At 38.3% G+C, this 23,896-nt stretch overlaps 1 protein-coding gene across 3 annotated transcripts; it reads right to left on the bottom strand.

Annotated features, from left to right (window-relative positions):
• Positions 1-186: 186 nt before the first annotated feature.
• On the bottom strand, positions 187-23,320 carry FNBP4 (formin binding protein 4). 3 transcript variants are annotated; one of them, XM_039354364.1, is made up of 17 exons: positions 23,086-23,320; positions 21,367-21,459; positions 18,812-18,948; positions 18,385-18,568; positions 17,229-17,376; positions 16,992-17,142; positions 14,934-15,278; positions 12,216-12,414; positions 10,650-10,774; positions 9,482-9,586; positions 8,980-9,113; positions 7,885-8,033; positions 4,582-4,895; positions 3,311-3,452; positions 2,956-3,218; positions 1,717-1,874; positions 187-1,384 (listed from the first exon to the last, which is right to left on the bottom strand). In XM_039354364.1, the coding sequence occupies exons 1-17, from the start codon at positions 23,207-23,209 to the stop codon at positions 1,294-1,296; spliced, it is 2,862 nt and encodes a 953-aa protein (XP_039210298.1). In that variant the 5' UTR covers positions 23,210-23,320; the 3' UTR covers positions 187-1,293. The 3 variants fall into 3 exon arrangements, with proteins under 3 accessions (XP_039210298.1, XP_039210297.1, XP_039210299.1); XM_039354363.1 differs by having other exon boundaries at positions 7,858-8,033; positions 23,086-23,319; XM_039354365.1 differs by lacking the exon at positions 9,482-9,586 and having other exon boundaries at positions 7,858-8,033.
• Positions 23,321-23,896: the final 576 nt, after the last annotated feature.

Raw genomic sequence — 23,896 nt, 5'->3', positions numbered from 1 at the left:
AAAATACTTAGGTCTTCAATTGTGCTATTTCAGATCTGCAGATCAGTGAAAGATCTACCATTGATGCAGATGGATATACTATCCATTGTTGTCTTGAGGTACGCATATTTGCAGAAAGGTAATTTTGCAGAGTTTTCATATAAGATATATATTTGCTAGGTAACTCAAGCTAGCATGAAACAGTTCTGAAGTATAAAAAGAGATTTTATTAACGTGTATGTACAAATTTACATAGCCATAAACTGGAGAAATACAAATGGCATTCAACCATAAACCACCTTTTCTTTCATTTTACAGAAAATCATTATTACTTGATTTAAATTTTTAAAAAGCAAATGGAGAATTCAGACATTCATAGGTTGAATAAATATTCAGCCTGACTTTAAACACAGACTTTCTGCTGGAATTCAGTGACATGGGCTTAAGAATTAAATACTGAGAAATTAATTTTCCCCACTCTTCTAGCAGATATCTATCAACTGGCAGCCAATTAGATAGGGCTTAAACACAGATTAGCGTACAAATTCAAGTCTTTATGAGGGGGTGCTGTATTGGGACTGATCCAGGACTATGGAGGCCACTCAGCTATTGCCTGGCCAGCAACAGAACTGCAAGCCACCAGCTTTTTATACAAATGAGTCATTTGGCTCCTTCCTTCTGAATACCCACCAATAAAAACATGGGAGTCCCCTCCAATTCAAAAAGTGCTCAATATGGCAGCTACATACAATGTATTTTCCATCTTGTTTTAGCCACATCAGGGAAACTAGTAGGATGTTAGAGCAGCAAAAATAGAAAGGGAAGATTATTTTTAATACAATTAAGGGAATTGCCCAGGGCAGAAAAACAAGGTTTTTTTTGCCATACTCAAAGTTTTGACAAAACCAGGAATGAAACAAGGGATTCAAATCCTGAAATGTTTGATCTGAGAAGACTATACATTTTTCAAAAAATGCAAGTGGCAAATTACAGCTAGACACATTACAGTACTTGAAAAAGCAAATGTGGAGTAAGAAATGGAACCAGCCAAAGTGCATCAATTAGTTAGTTATGTGCTCCACCAGGGAACTGGACAGAATAGTGTGTCAGCTGTCTGAAATGGGAGCTGCTTAACATAGAAGTATCAAGCCTAACCATCATTTCACAGGCCTATTTGCCAAATATATCTCCAAACGATTCCCAAGTCCAACAACATTCTCTCTCAGGTAATTGAACTGAAATAAGTATCTTCAAAGTTACAACAGATCCAACAGTAAAAGGTTCTGAACTGTACATGAATGGTTAAAAAAAAGCTCATGTGTTTGAAGTGTTTTTCCGCCTCTTGAGTCGAGCTCTCCAGTCTTCAGGCAAAGCCTCAAAATTGGCATTTCTTTCTGCCATACCACTGCAAAAAAGAATAGAAAGAAACATTACAAGTAAAAAAAAGAAAAACTTCCCAATATAAGATCTAAAGGCAGAAAAACATTTTTCTAAGTGTGCACCAATTTATGAAAAAAACCCATATCCTAAATAATGAACATTTCTTTTATATAGCACATATTAAATTTTTGGTTAAATAACACAGTATGCTAAAAAGCAATTTAAAAACAAGATCATCCTTCATTTTTGTTGATAATACCACATGCTGCCCCCAAATTAGAAAAAATTGATCTGAATCAAAATATTTTAGGGTGCATGCAGTTGAGTGGCAGATGTATCACGCAAGCTTCTACATACGTGATTAATTGCTGCTGTTTCCATTCTTCTATTCGCTTCTGTGACATCACTTCCCGATCTTCATCACTAGAGCTGGAGTTTTCCTCCTCATCCAATTCCCGCTGAATACTCTGCCACTTCTTTACCAGAGATGGCATCTTCGTCTTATTTTTTTTCCTCTGTAACAAAAATATTCACAAACATCAAAACTATTTATTTCCGCTTAGATGTTGCCCAACTCTAATCTTCTTTGGAAAGTTTGTATCATTGAAATACTTAAAGGTTGTTTTCTGCACATCCCTGGCTTTTAAGAAAAAAACTCAGCCCTTGATTTCTCATCTAGAAATAAATTGTAGCCCGTATAATGCTTTCAGGATAGGTGCGTATTGTGTCTCTTTGAATTTTCCCAGAACAGGGATATGTTGAAATGAAATGATGAGAGACCTCTCTTTCTTGTCACTTTCAAATGATCTCCAGAGGAATACTATGATCGATAAGATCAAAAGCCATTGAGAGGTCAAAGAGAATTCCCTCTGTTATCTATAGGACAACCAAAATTATCTCTATTCTGTGTCCTAATCTGAAGCCAGTTTGGACTGGAACAAGATAATTTGCTTCCTCAAGGATAGCCCATAATGGGGAGCTATCTGCCACGTCAGGCTGGCCACTGGCCACACGCTTATGCCCAAGAGAGCCAATGACAGTCTCTTCAGAAAAGGCTGATGACGCCCCCTATAAACAAAGAGTCATCTTGCCTTACTTTAGAGGGTCATATTATGTTCATGAATAAGATATCTTTAATAACTTTCTGGCTAAAAGTTACAAGGCGTGCTGGACAAGGGTCAAAAGGAAAAGTGGTGGAACATTGTAAATATTGGATAACATAAGCCTGTCTAACTTTGATATAAAAAATGAAAACCGATCCAGTCAAAATATACATGAGATTATCCAGTACCCAGCTAATTAATTCTACATTGCTGATTCACACACACTAAAAAGGAAAATGTGTTCGGAAATTCTGAGCACCAAGCTAATATCTCCAAGATGACTAGGCCACCAGGATGTTAGCTTTCATGCCCAAGACCCTAATTTCTCAGTATATTTCTATAAACAATATCCTACAATAAGTTACCTTATGAAATGCTACCTAATGAACAAGCAATAAGATCAGCTAAATAAAATAATAGGCATTTCTATTTACGTGCAACTCATTCCATTTTGGTACATTGAATGATAGAAAATTCAAACTTATGCACTCACCTTGCTACCTCTTCTCATTTTTTTTGATTTCTCCAGAGATAATGACTTTGGAACTTGTGGAGGTGGTGACTGAGGAGGAGGAGGCGGCGGTGGTGGTGGCAGCAGATGTTCTGCAGTGGCAGGTGGAGCTCCTTGCGAAGGAACTGGCTGTGTTGTGCTGGCAGGAAGTCCCCCTGAGGCACTGCAGTCCGGATAGCCTATGAGAGCTGGCTGTGGTACTCCAAGATAACTTGATTGTAAACTCACCCCATGGGCTTGTTGGCCTAAATACACAACAGCATAAAGAATGAGAAATGTCCAAACATCTCCCCCACAGTTATAATAACCAAAGCAGCACCAGAGGAATGAAACTCACTTCCACCTATTACTGACTGGCCATAAAGCACCGGACAACTTCCAATAGTTGCTGCTCGCTGCACCTGTCCCGCATTCATTTCGGAAGCTTTTCTTTTTAAAGGTTTAGCAGACGTTGTGGATATACTGGTCTCAGAGTTGGTCTGGAAGCAGACAGAAGGAAGTCAGTTTGAGGCTTGTGAATCATACAAACCTTTAACAAGCAATTACCGTCATTCGTGTACACTGTTTAATTTAATACAATTGTGAAAAGTAGCTACCGCTATCTGCAACAATAGATACATCACCATGTGACACTTTCAACTGCTACAAACAGAACTATAGTCCAGTTGTCTTTTGAAAAAGCACCTTTGAGACAACAATGACGTGGATGACTGAGAATCTCCATAGACAAACAGAAATGTTTGTATTATGACTGGATTACTGTACTGTTGTCTAAAGGATTATCCTTGAGGTTGGGGTAAAAGCAGTAGCCAGAAAAAATGGCAAAGCTCGACTGCTAATTGTAGTTTGCCCATTCTGAAGGCATTGTAACTGCTGCTAATTTGCTACTGTGCTAAGTTCAAGATACTTATATTAACATAAAAAGCATCATGAGTTAATACTTGGATACTTTATGGAACAGCTGTTCCATACCTGTTTTGTACTTGCCTATCAATTAAGGTCTAATGGGAATATCCCTTGAGAGTTATGTGTACCAGGGATTTGTTACAGAGACCATTTCCTAATTTATGCTCTTTACGATAGTGTTTTAACTGTTTTATTTATTTTATATATGGAGGGAACAAATTTTTGTCACTCTTATTAAGGCATTTAAATTGTTTTAACTTTTTGTAAATTAATTTTAAACACAAGCTACTCTAGCATTGTTTTTAACAATGGGTAGGCTATAAAATAAACAAATAAATAAATGCATCAAACCAATACAAAATTTAAATTAGAGTCCATCTCCTTATACACAAATGATGCTCCTAAGCCCTGAATGCCATGAACCCAAGATCTTCCTTCAACTTTCATATCATTTCTTAGAAAAAAAATATTCTTTTTCACAACAAATTATATGCCAATTCAAAATTCTTGCATAATGCAGCAACATTTACATAGTTCATTTTGCATACATCTGGACAGCTGATGAAAATTGTGTTCACTTCTTGATCTGGCTTTGGGAAGACCACGCATTATGAACGACAAGACGCCAAATTGGTTTCACAATGGAGAACCCTGTCTGCAGTAACACAGATATAATTCATACGCCAAGAATTACTAATTCACCTGGCTGTTGGCAACAGCTGGTCGAAGGAGAGGTTTTAGAACAGCATCTTCCTCTGTTCCTGGTGCTGGTGGCTCTTCATCTCCCTCATCTTCCATTTCTACTTCCTGTATTTCTCCATCTTCTCCAGGAGGTGGGGGAGGGGGAGGGGGTGGCGGGGGTGATTCTGGAGGGGGTGGGGGGGGTGGTGGCATTTCTAAGGGTAAAGGGGGTTGCAGCACTGGGACAGAGGGCTGAAGAACAGTCCAAAATGGACTGAGAGGCACCAGAGAAGTAGCTCCAGCTTGACTAGAAAAAGATTCTTTAGAAACAGTACCTGAAAGAAAAAAGTTATATGTAAAAGTTTTAACCTGGATATTTTATTGCTTTGATCTATCATTTGATGGGGATTCTTTTGCCAAAGGCAAACCTATTTCTTTTCCTTTAGTTATTTTTTAAAGAAAGAAGAGAAAATGAAAAAATAGTTGATCCTGAGGTAAAATATTGATAAGTGGACAAGTTACTAAAGTTGTCTAGTTCAGGGGTCCCCAACCCCCGGTCTGTGGACCAGTACTGGGCCGCGGCATGCCAGCAACTGATCCGCACAAACAAAGCCCCATTCGCAGGATGCAAGCAGCACACAAAAACACGCATCCTCTGGTCCACAGAAAAACCTTTCTCCATGGAACCATCCCTGGGCCCCAAAAGGTTGGGGAACTCTGGTCTAGTTAATGCACCAACATATCATTGATGAAAAATTAACCAGAAAGACAAAATACATTAAGCTATTTTTGACAAAAAGAATTTTTAAGACCTTTTGAATCTCTGCCAGTTTCCCCTATTTTGGTATTCAAAGGTATCATAAAAAAGGGAAAAATGTCCAAAAACATCATGATAATTTCTAACTTCTTTGTTGTATTCTGACTGACATACTCATCTTACAACAATTCACTGAGTGATTGTTACAATAGCAGTGAAGAGACTTATAACCATTTTTCACATTTACAACCACTGCCGAATCCTGATGCTCATGTGATCAAAATTCAGACATTCGGCAACTGACTCATATTTATTGTTGATGTATTCTATTGTATTGATTATAAATCTGTTGTCCTTTTTATTCCTATTCAGAATATAACTTATTTGACAATATGTATATTATCTCAAACACATTCACTAGAATTGTAAAAAGTTATAATCTATATTCAACAGAGAGATTAGTTTGTATTATTGTGGTTTTTCCATGTCATTCTCTTCTTTGTAAATCCAAGTAATGCACAGTATGTTACTTCCCATATTTGTGGTATCACTTTTTAAAATTTCACTCATTTGTCAGTGGTTCCAACAATTCCTCTGAGTTCTTCATAATATTAAGCTATTGGCCCATCTGGATCTTGTTCTTTCCCAAGTTATGCCACATTGAGTTACTCATAAGATAATAAAGGTGGAATAAAACTGAAATAAACAAACAATAAATTGCCTCTTTTATTTCTTGGATAGTTATAGGCTTACTTAGTATTTGCCTATGTTAGCCATTAAATTTCTTAAGGACAGAGTTTTCAGTATATTTATTCATAGTTTACTTCATCAATATTAGCTGCTGAATATGGTCCTTTGAAAAAAAATCTGCCAATTCTTCTAAAATTTCTGATTATGTCTGCAAAAATTTAACCCCTTTATTGTTGATGTTTTTTTCTAATCTGATACAAATTTCCCTGGTTTATTCACGTTTGAATTTTTTTTAAAAATGTTCTTTTGTAGTTCTCCCATTTCCAATAAACTTGTTATTGCAATTAGTTGTTCTTTTGGATTACGTGTTATCCAGATGTTCTAATTCTCTTATTTTGAATTCTAGTTGTTCTATATGTTTTCTTTTTGGTTTAGTTGCTAATTCATGCTTGCTTATGCCCCAAATGATAGCATCAGAGATTCCTGGTATTCTGTTTATTTTGAAGAAAATTTTCAATTCCTTCTTGCATCTTGCATAGAGCCAGTTTGGTCTAGTAGTTAAGCAGTAGGCTAGAAAGCAGGAGACTGTGAGTTCAAGTCCCGCCTTAGCCATGAAAGCCAGTTGGTTGACTTTGGACCAATCAATCAATCCCTCACAGGGTTGTTGCTGTGGGTAACAAAGGAGGAGGAAGTGTATTGGATATATTATCTATCTTATCTGTAAAAATAATAAAGGCAGGATACAAATAAAACAAAAAATAAAAAAAAATTCTGTAGGATCTTGTGGTGGAATAGCAATCTATCATTCATCTTCCATTTGAAGGAATGTTTTTTCTCCAGAATGCAGTATTATTAGAACTAGATCATGATCTGCATATATCATTGCAAAAATCTGTACTACTAGAACCTTGGGGACCAAATACATATCCATTCTGGAGTACAATTGATTTCTTGTTTAGCAGTAGAAAGTATGATGAATCTCTGCTGGAGTTTACAGACTCCTATCAATGCCAATTCATCCATATATTGGAATATCTTTTCTGAAAGCTTTTCACCTTTCCTCCCTTGAAAATGATTTGTCTAAATTTAAATCTAACACTCCATGTATATTTCCAAGGATAAATATTTCACCTTGTTCCACCTCTATTGACACTTGGAAAAAAATCTTTTTAAAATTGTTCCTTTATTTTTATTTGGAGTGTCGATAGAGGCATATATGAAGCTACGTTACCGTCTTTCTATAGTTTCAGAATTAAAATCTTTCCTACTTTAAACCTTTAAACTGTTCCAATTGTCAAACTGGTAACCTGATATACAGTAAATTGCTATTTCATTTTTCTTGGGTTTTCTAGCGACTATATTCTTGTCCAGTTTCCTTTGCTTTAACATATGAGCAAGTTCTATTTTTATGTGAGTTTCTTGTAGAACAACAATGAGAAAGCAATTGTTCCACCTCCAGTATTAATAAGCATCCAGATAACCAGTCCCCAAACTTTAAAATTAAACTGAAAAAATTCCAACAGAAAGAAATCTGGCTTGACATGGAGATATATAGGTTTTTTATATATATATATATATATATATATATATATATATATATATATATATATATATATATATATATATATATATATGGTGCATGAACTGCATACAATGATGAAAAAAGAGTATCCTAGTTTACATATACAAAGGAATATTACTGACAATGCACTCTCATTTCAGGTTAGCATTCAATGTACAAATTAGACATACTTCTCCTTAAGCAACTATTCTTTTGTGTTAAATATGGTTAGTCCCCTCTCTAAAAATGTTCCCTTAGTTTTCTTTTAGCAGAACTTTCAGGCCTGTACCTGTAGCATTATCAGTAGATTCCTCACCAGACTCAATTTTCTCCTTCAATCCTTGTTTGGGAAGAGCTTCTGCTTTATTCTCTAGGATTTGTCCTTCCTCCTCCTCCTCCCCATCTGGGAACTCCCACTGGGATTCGCCTGACTGCTCGTTAACATAGAAATAGCGTCTATGATCCCTAAATCACAAGAAAGAAAACAAAGCTTTACTCTCTTCACCCCCCACACTGACACAATAATGTGGTCCTATCCTGCGACAGAACCTCTTATAATAAGGACTGCTGTTCACAAAGGCAACAAACAGCTTTGAGGAAGAATTGGTAAGGTGAGCTTGCTCCAAACTGTTTGCGGTGCTGGCTCTGTGATCACAGCCCTGACCCCCTGCTCCAAGAGTAGGGGGGTTAGCGAAACAACTCGCTTGTGGTTGATATGAAATTAAAGGCTGTATGAGGAAATAGACTTTAAGGTAGCCTCAGGATTCATTTCCTTCCAGAATAGCAAAAGAGAAACAGCCCAATTTATGAAAGATGGCTGCTCCCATGGACTGCTGCAGTCACATGTATGATACTCTTGGTGTCAGACATAGTGAATTGCTACTGAGAGGGAGAGGATCTGGGAGCTGAAAAACAAAAGAGCAAAGATTTCAAATAAACAAAAATAATCAAGAAAGCCAAAAATAAGAAGAAATAGTTTGGTCTGACCTGCTGGCAGGAGATAGTTATCTTGTTCTTCGTTGAGATCCTCAGGCAGTGAGCTTTCCATAAGGACACAGACGTTACTTGGGAGCGTAGTTCCTGAGATCCTGCAATGTGCACAGAGCTCTCGCATGCGCGACCCCCCAAGCCCGCCCTCCTTAGCGCATTTACACTCGAGAGTAAACACCAGCTCTGTCCAATCGCGGAATCAAATCCATTTCAACACACTTAACATAGACTTTATATTTCTCCAATTTTTGTGGCTGGCTCAAAATCTGTATGTGCCAGAGGCTCTTTGCCCGCTCAGCACCGCTAAGTGCAGCTGCTCTCAGTCTCCAGACAGATGACGGCAGGTCGGTAGGTGGTGATGATCACAAATCATGTCTGAGATGTCAAAGGTCAAAGGTGAAAAGGGGAGAAGAGTGCGTACCTGTCCCAGTGGCAGGACCAGCCTTTAGGGGCGGCGTTTATTTCATACTGTTTTAGCTGTTCAGCTGCATCTTGTAATTTGCGTTTGAGGTAATTTCCTTGGAGAGCACCTTCCCGCCAATCTGCAATACGAGTCTGTCAAAGAGAGATAAAGACACAGAATAATGAAAAGTTTGCAGACAACTGGCCACATGTATGCCATATTCTGTTGAACTCTAGAATTTTGTACAGTGCTAAGGTCTTAGAATAGGAAGCAGCAGTAAAGATAAAGCTTGTAATTAATTATAATGATTACATAACATCTATTATGTCCGCAAATAAAATACTGTCTTAAATAAAGCCAACAGCTGATGGGGGAGGAAGGGACAAGGGAAAAGAAATAGAGACTGCTATTCATGCCATGGGACCTGAACTTCCTAAATTCTTGTTACACCACAATCCTTCATGTATATGGCTTCCTACATTCCATTGTTTCTTTTTAATAAAAGGTAAACCTTGGTTACCTCAGTCTGCAACAGTAGCATGTGGAAGTTAGAGATCGACTGTCTACTGATGCCCAAGAACTCCAGCTTGCTTATCAACATATTGGCCAGCTCTCCAATCTGAAACTGCCAAAAGTAAAGCAAGCAAGAGGTCAAGTTTTGGTTTGTTAGTCATAACATAAAAGACTATTGCAATGCTGACTCTGAACTGTACAAAGATCCATGATCTGAACAGTAAATCTCAGCTGAAAAAAATTGGGACTAACGAGGACCAGATTTGAGCCAATCAATTTTAGCCAAATATAAAAAAGGTATTGTCCTGAATTTTATTGCCCATGTACTTTTATTTTATCCTGATGGGATAATTTAAGATCTTATCTAATTTTAAATATGTATAAATCAGTAATTATTATGTCCAATGCAGATTTTTTTCACCTACTTTGCACAAAAATGCTGTTATTTCATTATTCAGTACTAACAGTCACAAAAGCTGTAATGCTTAAATTAGAGGATAATAAGTCTGTATGTTTCCCATTACTAATCAATACTTCCTGTTTTTAATAAGATTGCCTACTTCTTGTTAGAACTTGCATTACCTTCACATATCAAATGCCATTTTAAATGCCATTTTTAAATTCCTGTAACCTTTTTGGATGTAGCACGGGATATGTCTAGAAATATTACTAGAAGCACAATTAAAAAATAATTAAAACTTAAAAGATTCAGAGGTGTTCTATGATAATATAAAATAATTAAGTACCAACAATGATTTAAGGACAACTTCACTTGCACGCACAAAAAGACAGAGGTTAAAAGAAAGGTCATTCTATATCATAGGTGTCAAACTTGATCACATCACATGATGTATCGTGACATATCGCAATATTTTTTGCCTTTAAAGAGCCAGGGTGGATGTGGCCTGCATGTGACGCATCCGGCTTGCGGGCCGCTAGTTTGACACCCCTGATCTATATGCTACATCACTACAAATACTCAGATAGGGTTATTTATTTATTCTGTGCTTAAATTTGAGATTGTAAATGATCATACTTGTATAAATTCAGATCATATCGCTGTTCTTAATGCTATGAAAATGAACGATCATTGTGTGTCAGGAAAACAATATTTGCAAATAGTATACGTAAATACATGATTCTCTCGTCTAAAAAGCTTATTTTAACTTACACACCTTTAAGTCCTGCTCTTCATCTTCTACCTTGAAAACCCCTTGTGTTTTCACTTTGTCTTGAAATTCTTCCGTGTCTGGCCCAGGGCCCAAGTTGTCATCAGCGGTTTCTGGTTCTTCCTTCACAGCTGAACAGAAAACAAGAATGGCTTTATATCTTACTCTCTACTCTCATCTTCTACAGTCATAGAATATAAGGATTACAGAACTGAAGAATATAAATTACTTCTTTGTAATTTAAACCCGTTCTTTATTGTCCTATCTTCTGAAATGACTAAATCCTGGCTCAAAAACAACCCTTTTGAAAACAACTGCAACATTTGGTTTCCCTGAAGTTTGTTGTCTCCGGCTTATTATTCCAGCCTTTCAAAATCTTGACTGTATTCTCCCAGGTGGCTGTTCTTCCCTCAATCTTGTCTGCAAATGTGATGGTTGCATATTTAACCCTTCTGTGTTATTTATAAAAATACCCTGATGTATGCCACTAGATATTTCTCTTCAGCTTGATACATGGTCATGCGATATTATTGTTTAGCCATCTGTATATCCATCTAAAACAGTGGTTCTCAACATTTTTAATGCCGCGACCCCCAACCGATCGTAAGTCGAGGACTACTCAACTGGTGCAGCACCGTTTGCAGAATGGGACTTTTGGCGGGCTCAGCAGGGCAGAGGCAGCCTGGACACTTCCTATTGGCTTTTGAAAGCCAATAGAATTAGACTCTATTCAAGAGAGTCTATTCTATTGGCTTTCAAAAGCCAATAGAATAAAAGGGAGTAGCACAGCTAAGGAAAAGGGGAAAAAATGGCGGACTGCGTTGTTTGGCGACCCCCGTGAAATGGTCGTTCAATCCTAAATGGGGTCCCGACCCACAGGTTGAGAACCACTGATCTAAAACTAGCATAGTCCAACCCATATTTTGTTATTTTTTCTACTAAAATCTCTTGGGAGACTTTGTCAAATGTTTTGCTGAAGTCAAGGCTCTGTCTATTAAATTCCATGGTCAACTATTTTGTTGGGAAAAGGAAATTAATTCCAAAGCTAGCTCTTGCCAAGCAATGCATGTTTTAATAAATGTTTTCAAACTGAATATTTCAGTAATTTGTCTCAAGAGTTTGCCTGGTACAAATTTCAAGATGATACGTAAATAACTAGGTGTCCTCTCCCCCCGCCTTTTTTTGAACATATGTACAAAATCTGCCTTTCTCTATTCCTTTGGAACTTTGGTAGCCTGTTCCTCATGATTCCTCAACGATCTCACACACATACAAAATAACATCTGCAAGTTCCTTTGAGGTTATTAGCTGTCTGACTCTGCTTAGGCTCTTTTAAACAGATTTCCTTGGGGAAAAGAGTAGAAGGAGTTGAGAAGTTCTGCCATGTCTCTGCTAGATATTCCTATATCTTTGGGCGGGTTTTTACTGTGTTGTCCTTCCCCAAGTTTTCCCTCTGTCCAATTTAAGAATTCCGCAACTTCCCTTAAACACCTTTCTTTTACAAAAGATTGGCACAGTAGACGGGAAGACATAAGCAACTAAGGTTAACCAAAGAACTGAAAAGAATCTTACCAGTTTCTCCAGGCTCAGGACTATCTTGGCCTGCCTTGCTAGACCCTCGGCTTGTAGATTCAGGACTAGCAACTCCAAACAGCTTCCATTTCCCTTGCTTTGGTAGCAACCGCCGTGTTAGATCTGATTGACTTGCATCAGAAAGTGGACTGGAGCCTGAAACACTCCCATCACCTTCTTCCAAAGCTCGTAATTCTGCCTATAAAAATGAAACATTATTTCAGTATTGGAAAATTCGTGCATTCATTGCTCCTAAGTATCTGCCTTCAACAATGAAAGACTGTATGTGTAGAACACTCTATTATATAATCATTTTCCTCATTAATTTTAAAGAGCTTTTGCTCTCAGCCTCACTACTTTTTGTATCAACTGCTGTCTAATTGCCCATATCTACTCATTTGTAAATTATTTCCCCTGCCCCAAAGATAGAAAATTTGATCAGTGCAAAATATATTTTTTTTCAACCAGGAATCTGATTTTCTATAGAAGAGAAAATATAAAAAATGTCAAGCTGAATTCTAAAACAACTAACCACTATGGATAGTAACTCTGTAATAGTGTAGTATACAAACTCTCAGTAGATTGAAAAAAACACTTTATACATAGATAGCCTCCACAAAAATACGTATCATCTCTGATTTGGAGATACAGGAATTTGCTTCCAGTGTGACCTACTCTTCAGGTCTCTACAATATTAGCCAAAATTGCTTTGGAAGCCAGGCTGACCTTAATGAAACTTTACTGGCTAGCGTGTACCAAGATAATTATCAAGCTGATAATTGATAAAAGAAGGAACACCACATAACAGAAAATATGTATTTTTTGCACAAAAAAGGCTCTCAAAGTGGTATATAACAAATTCTAAAACAAAGTACATATATGTAATAGTAAATAATAATTCTGAATAGCAAAAAATATAAAATTTAATCAATAAAATAGTTTAAAGAAATCAATCACAACTGAACACACCAAAATTCTTTCTTCTTACTCATGCACTGTTATTTTAAAACCTTTGTTTTTAATTTATTTAATATATTAACATGTTATCTGTACACCAATTTTTTTCTTTCAAACGTGGACTATATACAGTTTTGTCTCTTGTTGCTTGATATAATACAGGGGTATCAAATTCAATTTCACTGAGGGCCGCATCAGCATTGCAGTTGCCCTCGGGGTGTGTGTGTGACCAGGGTGGGTGTGGCCTACTGGGTGGGCATGGCCAGTTCTACATTGTTCGCATCAAGGGTGCCTGTGGGGGCCTCGGCAAGAGTGGGACAGATCTCAGGGTCTCTGGAAGAAGGGGGTGGAACCGGGGCAAGCGCCAAGGCATGGTCCATTTCTTCACTCCTCACAAAGGTGACACCTCCCCACATGCACCCAGGGGGCTGAGCTGACACAGCAGGGGCTGGTTCCTCAGTGTTTCTAGATGGCCTTGTGGAGCTAAGATTGAATGTGTTTCAGCATAGATGGCCACCATAAAATTGTACATTGGCTCCCGGCCGGCCTGGGCCAAGGCAGCGGGGGACGTTCTCTCACTGTTTCCAGGATGGCTTCGCGGGCCACATGAAACCACTTTGCAGGCCACATCCGGCCCCCGGGCCTTGCGTTTGACATGTTTGATATAATACAACCAACTACCAAAAGCAGAGGTGGCCTCTCTCTTGGTGGAAGTCTACAAACAGATTTTATAGCATTGGATTTTCTACACCAACCAGAGGTTGACTAGATAAGCTGTAAGCTTTCTCTAACTCATGACTCTATATATTACATTATTACACTACATTATTTATTTACAGGGTTTGTATAGGTGGCTCCAATCTGCAGACATATAATTCCCAAATTGGTAAGACATACAATCAATTAAAATAGCAACTAAAACATTTGGAATCAACTATTTCATATAAACCATTAACAGTAACAAAGAATCCCAATCTCATGAGCAAAAGGTAATTATAATAGACCAGCTTTTTTGGCTTCATGGAAATATTAGATTTTCACTCTTTTCTAAAAGCCAAGAGGAAGAGGTCGATCACAAAGGGGGAATAGATAGGCTGGTGTTATACAAAGCTTTAACAGTGTGAAAAAAGTTGTAGGAATATTATACATTAAGAATGAAGTATGTTTGAACAAGGCTTTAACAGATGATACAAAACAGTCCACAATCAACCCTATGCATTTACTGTACAATAATTACATAACATGAGGGTTTAAAAAAGTTCTTGACATCTTATTGCCAAGGACCTGTATCTTAAAAGATAGAACTGATGATAGTTTTCTCCTAGAAGCCAAATCTAATACATTTATTTTAAATGCCAAAGAACACAACAGCAAGTTAATCCGAGGTGGCGCAGCAGTTAGAGTGCAGTACTGCAGGCCACTTTAGCTGACTGTGTTCAGCAGGTCAGCGGTTCAAATCTCACCGGCTCAAGGTTGACTCAGCCTTCCATCCTTCCGGGGTAGGTAAAATGAGGACACAGATTGTTGGGGGCAATGTAAATATATATATACATTGCTTACTGGTGTACACCGCTTAGAGTGCTTGCACTTAAAGCGGTATATAAGTCTCATAAATAAATAAATCCCAAAAGGGATCTCCCTTTTTTAAATAATGGAAAGATATTATAGCTTTTACTTCAGTGCAGTATCTGCACGTACATCCTTTCCCTCCTAACTAGCTACAATTTTGACAAAATAATTCCTACCTAATACATAACCTACCTTCTTCCTCTCCAATACCATTTCCAGTTCCAGAGTGTCCTGCTCTTCTTCTTCTTCCTCTGCACTTTCTCCCGATTGCACCACACTACACAGGTCTTCCTGAGAGGGGTCTTCCCCAATATCATGAACACCTTCCAGCTGCTGATCAGAAATGGCTGTTGTTTGTTCTGCTGTTACATCTTCTTCCATCAATGGCTCCACCTCCTCTTTACATATGACCTTCCGCCTCCAGCGCTCCTCTTCCTCCTTCACTACCTCAGGAAGCAAAGGAGCTAGCAGAGATGCAGCCACTCCCTTTTTCTCTTCTTCACTGCTTGATAGTGCCTGTATGCCTTCATTCACTTCCTGTGAAGTTAATGAGATTTTCCCATCAAAATGTTAACTTCTTCAACTATGCTAGACAAAACATTCAAATCACATTCTAAGAACTACTAGAATACTGACAGTAACGAGCCAATCAAGTACTTCAGACAAAGCATAAACTGCACTCTGCTCTCTAGACTCTCCACTTACTTTGGACAGTGAGAGATGGGTGGCATATGAATTTAATAAATATACATATATAGCCTTTCTGAATCTCTATATTGTGTTGTGTTCTTTTCCCCATATTCATTCAAAGCTTGGAAATGTACAGTCAGTAGATTAACAATGCACAAAACCCAGAAATAACAACTCGGAATGTCTTCTTTCCTAGGCCTGCTGAAACTTTTGAAATAAAAGTATTTATTTATTTATTTAGATGTTTAATCCACCTTTATTGTTTTGACAAATAACTCAAGGCAGCAAACATACATAATGTTCCTTCCGCCTCCTATTTTCCTCACAGCCACCATCCTGTGAAATGAGTTGCGCTGAAAATTGGGTTGAGAGACTGGCCAGCTGGTATTCATGCCTAAGGTGGGATTAGAATTCACCACATCCTGGTTTCTAGGCCAACCCCTTAACCACCAAACCAACTGGCTCTCAAGCTGGCATGTGGGAGACTAGACTAGAAATTTTAAAATGCAAAGCACTATTCTGAATTATGAAGTCCTTGTTATATCTATATACAAACATTTCTCAAAATCTGGACTGTGATTCTCATGGGTATGTGTGTCTGAATATAGACAGAGGATTGTCAGAGGATCTTTCCAAAAAAGTTTATTCCGTTTAATAAAAAAAAAAGTGCATGTAGAATGCAAAGCAACCTAAGAATCCGAGCTCCACCATCAATTCCTTTAAAATGTTTTAATGTATCAAGTTAATGTTTTAAAAACTTATTTCCAAGGAGAAATAATCATGTCTGGAGGACATGAGACTTTTACACAATGTCCTGAATGTCTGACCTGGTGCTTCCTCTGCAGAAGGAAATACAGTGGAGGAGGAAGGGCTGTTAACGAAGGAGGAAGGGTGAACTGAGGAATGGGGGAAAATATTTACAAACAGCAAGCTGGAAGGTAAACAGCAAATGGACTGTTTCAGTAGGTCTGCCAAAACCAACTTGCAGCCTGCCCATCTTTTGCACATTGCAACATTTAAAGAACAGTTTAAAAGATGAAGTCTTCTTCTCTCCCCCCTCCCTGCCTACTTTAAAGACTGAAAGTGGCTGCTTCAAAATTAAAACCAGATTTCAGAAATGAGGCAAAAGTAAGCATCTCAGCCCTCCTGTTAAAAAGGAAAAGATTGGGGAGGATTCCCAAATTATTTTTTTCATGGTTGTAACATTCTATCAGAGTTCCATGGAAATATATACTCAGGCATACTATTATTTAAAGTGTTTATACTCATCTATTGTTTAACTCCTATCCCAATGAAATCATGTCTGTTGGGGATCACAGAAATTCATGTTACCATTTTAGGGTCATGGCATCACAGAGTTTGAGAACTCTGATAACATAACGTTTAGCTATAAACTCTTAGCAACCTAATTTATATAAGTTGATGTTCTACAATATCAAGTACTCCAAAATGGAAACTATGCATTCTTGATCTGGAAAACAAAAACCGGAGGTATATACAATTTTGAGGAAAGAATGATTAAAACAGCCATGGAAATGTTTCATTCAAATTGATACTGACCTTTCTCAGTTCACGTTTTGAAGGAATTGTCCTACGTCCAATACTACCAGCAGCAGGAACAGCAATGGTACTACTAGTACCACCTCCACCTTTCCCCTGAGAACTGATATCTGCAGCCACGGGGTAGCTTTCATTAGTCTCTGTTACAGAACTAACAAAAGAGCAGTTTTAGTAAAGGTAAACTTAAAAAACCAAATCCAATCTAACTTCTGAAATTATTCACTTCTTTCATTTTACCTGTGTTGGTAATGTTGGAGATTCTGGACTTGTGTTGCAAGATACTGAGGTAGTTCCCAAGTAACTTCATTTGTTTGAATGTTCCAGTAATAATAGCAGCCTGTGTTTTCATCCCAAACTTCCTGCCAGTTTCCCATTTCTACTCCCACTATGGGAAAAAACAAATACCCAAAATATTAATGAGCAACTTTCCCCTTTTTTATTAAACAGAAAATACAGATTATGTTATTGAGCATCTTCACATTTTTCTATACACATACATTAGACAGGGACTGCAACTGCATTTGCTCCCTATCTCCCCCTCTTAAATAAATCTCAAATTCTTAACCAAGACAAAATTCATAAACTGCTTTAAATAATCTTTCAATTCCAAAGCACAATCTAGTAAAACTCTTTGTATTCACCCTTGTATAAAAAACCGAAGTATACTTAGTTAAAGAGACAAAGGAGTTCAATCAGTTTTTATATACTAGCAGATTTTATCTGAATAATCTTTGACTTGGATGAAGAAATGCGTTGACTAATAATCCAGAAGACAGAAACAAAATCAAAAGCAATAAATCAGAAAAATAGATTGGAAATTGAATAAAGAAAAATATAAAGTTCTTCTTTTAGGAAAAATAAAGCAAAGTCACAAGCAAAGGATGGAGGGGGGATATTAGGTTTGGCAGATGCGAAAATGATCTTGAAATTATAACTGATCACAAGCTGAATATGAAGGTTAGCCCAGCTGCTAAAAATGCAGATGCAATTTTAGGCTACATCTATAGAATTATAGTTACCAAGTTGTGGAAAGTAAATTAATTTGATCCCATCTCAAGTACTGGGTCCAGAACTGACCACTACACTTTTAAAGGATTCAGACAAATTGATGAAGAGCAATGTTTATTAGGGGGATTGGTAACTAAATCTTACAAGGCAAGGTAGAGAGACTTGAATATATTGTGTTCTTAGAAAAAGTGACTTGAGTTGACAAGAGCTTGAGAATATTCTTCAAGTAATAGATGCAAAGATTTCTTTATAATCAAAGAGTTCAGTATACAGATTAATAGCCTTAAATCATAGGAAAGTTCTATATGCAGGCAGATAGAACTAATGGCCTAAGTGACCCTCCCAATACGATCATCTATGAATAAACTAGCTACAATGAGCTCACCTCCTGACAATGAGCACTGAGTGTCATATTGCCATGCAGCTACTTGGTCTGTTCCATTTGCAGTTACCAAAACCTGGCTGGTAGCAGACTCCTTGGGTTCTGGCCGGGGAGGAGTTGGGGGTGGAGCTGTAGTTGGCACAGTGGCTTCGTGAGGTTGGGAAGGAGCAGTAATTGCATCTATCTCCTTGAAAAAATAGAAGAGGACATTTTTTAAGAACATATATTTAATGTCAATCTAGAAGAGAAAATGTACAATCGTTATATGAAATGTTTGAACTTCACTAGGGCAGCTCTTAAAAACATTATCCCTCAGATGCTTTCTCTCTTTTCTTGCCTGTTGTAAAGTACTACTGTGATTTTTTTTTGATGTTCTATACTAGTTCAAGGACTAAGTCAATTAATCACCCAAAATAACATTCCTACTAACCGCTAGAAAATTAGCCAGAGTACTATCGATGTCTGCTGAATTATTTCCATTTGCATCTGCAGATTGTGCTGCTTTCTCGGTCATCTCGCTGTCTTCATCATCACTGTCTGCATATGTACCAAGCAAACACAAGCCACCTAAAAGAAAAGTCAACATTATCATATGTAGCATTCCATGACAGCAACCCATTATAATTATCCAAACAGAAAATTCAGTGTCTGAATTTGTTACAAGTCCTTATATTAAGCTTGTAACACCCCAGCACCATAACTCATTTACAAAATGCCCAAAATAGATTTACCAGTTCTTACTACTATAACAAACATTTTTTCTACCAATCCTGAAGATATTTTGAATTTTTAAGCATGAATCATACTAGGCTAGGTGTGGACTACACAGAGCCTTTCTAGCCCCAATTTTGTAGTCCTGGAAATTTTTCCAAACTGCATCGTAAAAATTTAGCTGAAAATCCACAGCATGAGTTTTTTGTATGTTTAAGCAAAAAAGTGAAAATAAACTTTTAACTCGTTGACTCCAAAAAATGATAAATCAAGTTTAACCCTGATGCAAAATTTATACTATCTTACCAACCATGCTTTTTAAAAAGAAACCCTCTTCCTCTTATAAAAAGAAAAAAAAATGAAAATTAGTTTCTCTGCAAAATAATGGTCCATACCCACTCAGCCATGATTTGCTTAACCTTGGTTAATTGTAAAAATGTAAGCACATCTAAGCCAAAACCATGGTTTACATATTACAGTGGAGCTTACCCAACATGCTAAACTAAAACAATACAAATTACATTATGACTTTAAATGCCAGTGTAGTATAGTTGTTAATATTCATGCAGGAGTGGGGAGCTCACTCTCAGCCATAGAAACTTACTAGGTGACTTGTGACTTGAGGCAATCATTCTCACTCAGCACAAATTACCTTAAAAGGTAATTGTTGTGAAAGTAAAATGAAAGGAGATCCCTATGTAAAAAACACATTGACTCCTGGAGAAAAGATGATATAGAAATCTAACGCATAAATAAAATAATTTGTAGAGAATAAAGCTGCTTATGGCTTTACTTATGGTTGTCCTCGTGTCAAAGCAGTGAAAATGCAATCTTTTCATCTAAATCACGAAATCTGTTACAACAGCAAAGTCAAATTTAGGATATGATTGGGGAATACCAAGAACCACATCAGAAAATCAGAATTGTGCAGATTCTTGAACTAATGCCACTAATACAAATCTTAGCTCCTTGCAAAGTAAAAAATATATATTGATGGTTTGAACTGAATTTCAAATAATGTTGCTATCACCAAAATAATATTGATATTTGTGATAAAATTGTGTGAAATAAATTTTGGGAACTTTCTCAGTGTTATAAAAAAAATTTTTTTATTCCTAGTTGACATACTGTAGGTGCTTCTCATGAGTTTTATCTTTCCTTTTCTTTTATGCTTACTATTTCTTTTGATTTAGATTTAGGTGTTATGTTTTTCTTTACTGCTGTACACCATCATGAATCCTTTGGAATTAGGAAAAATATAAATTTTGTAAAATAAAATATGTATTTGACAAATTATACGGTGAACATTAATATTATTCTGGTTTCAAAAATCTGATGGAAGACTTACATCTTTTAAAAATGGTTACTATATAATAAAAAATTACAAAGAAACTTTTTCCTTGTTTATTTAAAAGGCACATATTCTTCATTTTAATCAATTCAGAAAAATAACTCCAGTATTTAATCTGTAAAAATCCTGTATCCAACTTGCTTTATACAAATCAGTTTAACAAACAGTTTATAGTTTGGGTTGACAGATTGCTGGGATTGTTGTCATTAAGCAATGCAGTTGTAAAGTGCAATGCCACATGACCGACTGCTTAGTGACAGCAATCCCATGTACTGTCATGACCCCAGGGCCACATGGGTTAAGTGAGAAGAGGCAGGAGTCTTAGACAAGGATAAGAGGGAGGAGTTGCTGTGGGCTCATGGAATGTGGAGAGCCTGATGAAAGCTTTGGATGTGCTGGTGAGGGCCATGGGCGGGTGCTGAGGATCACAGGCAGACAAGCAAGAGCTGCAGGCAGGCACTGGGGAGCGTGAGTGGGCCAGTAAGGGCAGCAGATGAGCACTGCTGGTCAAGGAGCTCCATAGTGGGACTTCTCTGGAGAAAAATCAATGGGAACGATTTGTGACCTTTCCTGCCAGCTTTCCCATCGAGTTTTCTTCTGGGAAACCGGTAGGCAAAGTTGCACATGGCAATCACTACTCGATGCAATATTGTAATCATGAGCCATTCATCACAATCATGTGACTGTGGAGATATTGCAAAGACTGCAATTTTGCAGACCTATTGTTAGTCCCATTCATTTATAATTTTCTATGGTTGCTGAATGAATGGTCGTAGATCGAGGACTACCTGTATGATTCTAATGGAAATATGTAAGACAAAATGTTAAATAAGTAACATTTAAAAATTTGTTGTATGCAAACAGCACGATCCTTGTAATTTAGCTTTAGGCACTATTATAAATGAAACTTAGAAATATTGTACCTGTTGGTTTGACAGGTACAGGACCAACCGGCATGTTAGCTTGAGGAGGGTTTGGGGCTATTTTTGGGACCTCTTCGGTTACTTCAAATTCATCTGGAAAAAGTAAACATAAACAATAAACACTTCAAGAGAATATACTCACTATAAAAAATAAAAATATGCATTGATGGTGTCAGGAAGGCTTTCTGCCTAGATCTCTCAAGAAAAGTAGCAAAGGCATAAGAAGCAAAGGAACTGATTATTAGCAATATAGTAGTAGTTTTAACTGTTCAGTCATGTCCTACTCTTAGCGACTATAGGCAAGCACTCTCCATGCTATCCTATGAATCATAGTTTCTTTCAGTTGTTGGATGTTCATTTTTGTATCTCTCTCTCACATACACACAAAATATTCTAGACTCTGAAACTCTTCAGAATTGTATGAGAGGTAGCATTGGGGACTGCAGAAATAAAGAAGAACCATTAACAAATTATCCCATTGCTTCCTTCACAGTTTTCAAATATATCTTAGTTCTCTCCACCAATGGAAATAAATATTTTGCTTTGTGAAAAGTCCACTTCAAATCCAACCGATTGTCTTCAATGATTTTGCTACTGCAAAAATCACAGGAAGAGCAACTTATCTAGATTTAATTTCTTTAAATTTCAAAACAGCTACTACTTTAACTGTTCAACTATTTCACAGTCGGCTTCTTTCAGCTACAAATGCTAAAATATGAAAAATGCACATGCCTACTAATAATGTATTTTTAACTCTGGCTACAGATCATATCTATTGTGCAGGAGAATATATACTTTTCACGTTCAGCATCAAGTCATGAGATTCCCTCAAGGATGACAGGCAATCACTAACCTTTTCATTAAAGATAAAACTGACTCTTTAAACATTATTTCTAACACTGCAACTTATGGTTTTAATTACTGATTTTACTTTTATCATTTTTTTAATGCTCGGTCCTGGTTGACTAAAACCGCCTGTCAATCAATCCACTTATATAGTGTTTCATATGATTTTAGCACAGTATCTTGGAGTGTCTCTCTCTCTCTCTCCCCCCCATCTTTAATTATAAAGTGCTTCAGGAATTCCCTCAGAACCAAAAGTGCAAGGTATGAAAAGCAAGTTATAATCCCCACCCTCGGCGTTTAAGTAATGTCCGAAAACATATTTGAGGAAGGAAACCGCCATCAATTGCCTCCATCATTATTTGCACAGGAGTAATTCTGGTCCGGTATCACTGCATGTTATTCCCACATCATTCCCCCCCCCCCACGCCCGGGAGAGGATGGACTAGTGGGGTCCTTGTCTTGTTCAAAAGTTTGGCAGCCTTACTGGAAAGCCTGGAAGAAGTTACCTTCTCCCCAAAGGACGTTTCCCATCTGCAAAGCCAGACCCATCGCCGGCCGCCAGGGTATAGGCTAAGTTAAGGAAGGCGGAAAATCGCGCTTGGGCTCGCCAAACAGCGACTGAGGCGCCCATTGTTGTCGTCTGAAGAGCAAGCGTTAGCACGCGGCAAAAAGGGCAGGACGCGGCTCTGCGCTCAGAACCAGCCCGGAAGGACCCGGAGAGGAAGGACCAGGGCAGGCGGGGGAAGCCTTAACCAGCAAGCTCTTTCATTAGGGGCGGCCTGCCGGCCAGGGAAGCACTTTCCCCCCACCCCCACCCCAAGCCTGTAGGCCGCACCGGGCGGTGGCAGCCGAGGATTCCACCGACGCCCTCACCCGCTTCTGACGCCGAGTCCCCGTCCCCCGGCGCCGCTTCTTCCCGTCCCCCACGAGGCCCCGGCGGAGAGAGTTGCAGGATCGGACGGCGGCCCACCGGCGCCGCCCGCGATTTTTTCCCCATTGGAGACAGCGGAGCGCGCCACTCTCGACAGAGCAGAGTCCCGAGAAGGGCGAAGCGAGCGCAGGCTGGGCCTACCAGTGGAGGCGGGGCGGCGGTGGGGCGCAAGGAGAGTCGGGATGATGAGGCGGAGCTTGCGCCGCCCGCCGGGCGCCGGAGAGGGCTGGGTGCGACTCGAGGCCTTGCGTGGCGGGAGGCGCGGGGTCCGGTTACGGCTCCGCTCCGCTCGCATTCTCCGCCCGTCCAGCCGTGCGCACATGGTGCGTACGATTGAACGCTTCCCGTCCCGTCTCCCAAGTTGAGTGAAAATCTCCACGTAAACAAAAGGGAGACGGCAACGCAGGACTGCGTCGTAGGGCGATTCATTGCATAAGTTATTGTTCTCCATATTGTCTTCACAATAGCCTTACCCGTAGGAGAAAGAAGACGTGTGCGATAGGCCTAAAGCCTCCCGCTAAATTTTATAAGGTTCGAAGTGGGCGCGTAGAAATCCTGCTCTTCGTAAAGCACATAATTGGCTGCCTGATGTTTTTCACCGTGAGCGTTTTTTTTTTTTTTTTTTTGCAAATTCTATTGACAAACGGACATTACAGCAATGATCTTGTAACTTCAGCACGTTGGATTGGCCAATATTTTACTAAAATCGGGTAATTAACTTATTTGCAGAGAAAAGTGGTTAATAGAGGTGAT

This window comes from Crotalus tigris, unplaced genomic scaffold, assembly GCF_016545835.1.
Source record: "Crotalus tigris isolate CLP2741 ecotype Arizona unplaced genomic scaffold, ASM1654583v1 scf7180000018550.1270297659:1495590, whole genome shotgun sequence".
Taxonomy (NCBI): Eukaryota; Metazoa; Chordata; class Lepidosauria; order Squamata; family Viperidae; genus Crotalus; species Crotalus tigris.
Note: the sequence above shows the minus strand (reverse complement) of the source record. Positions and strands in the feature narration are given on the sequence as shown.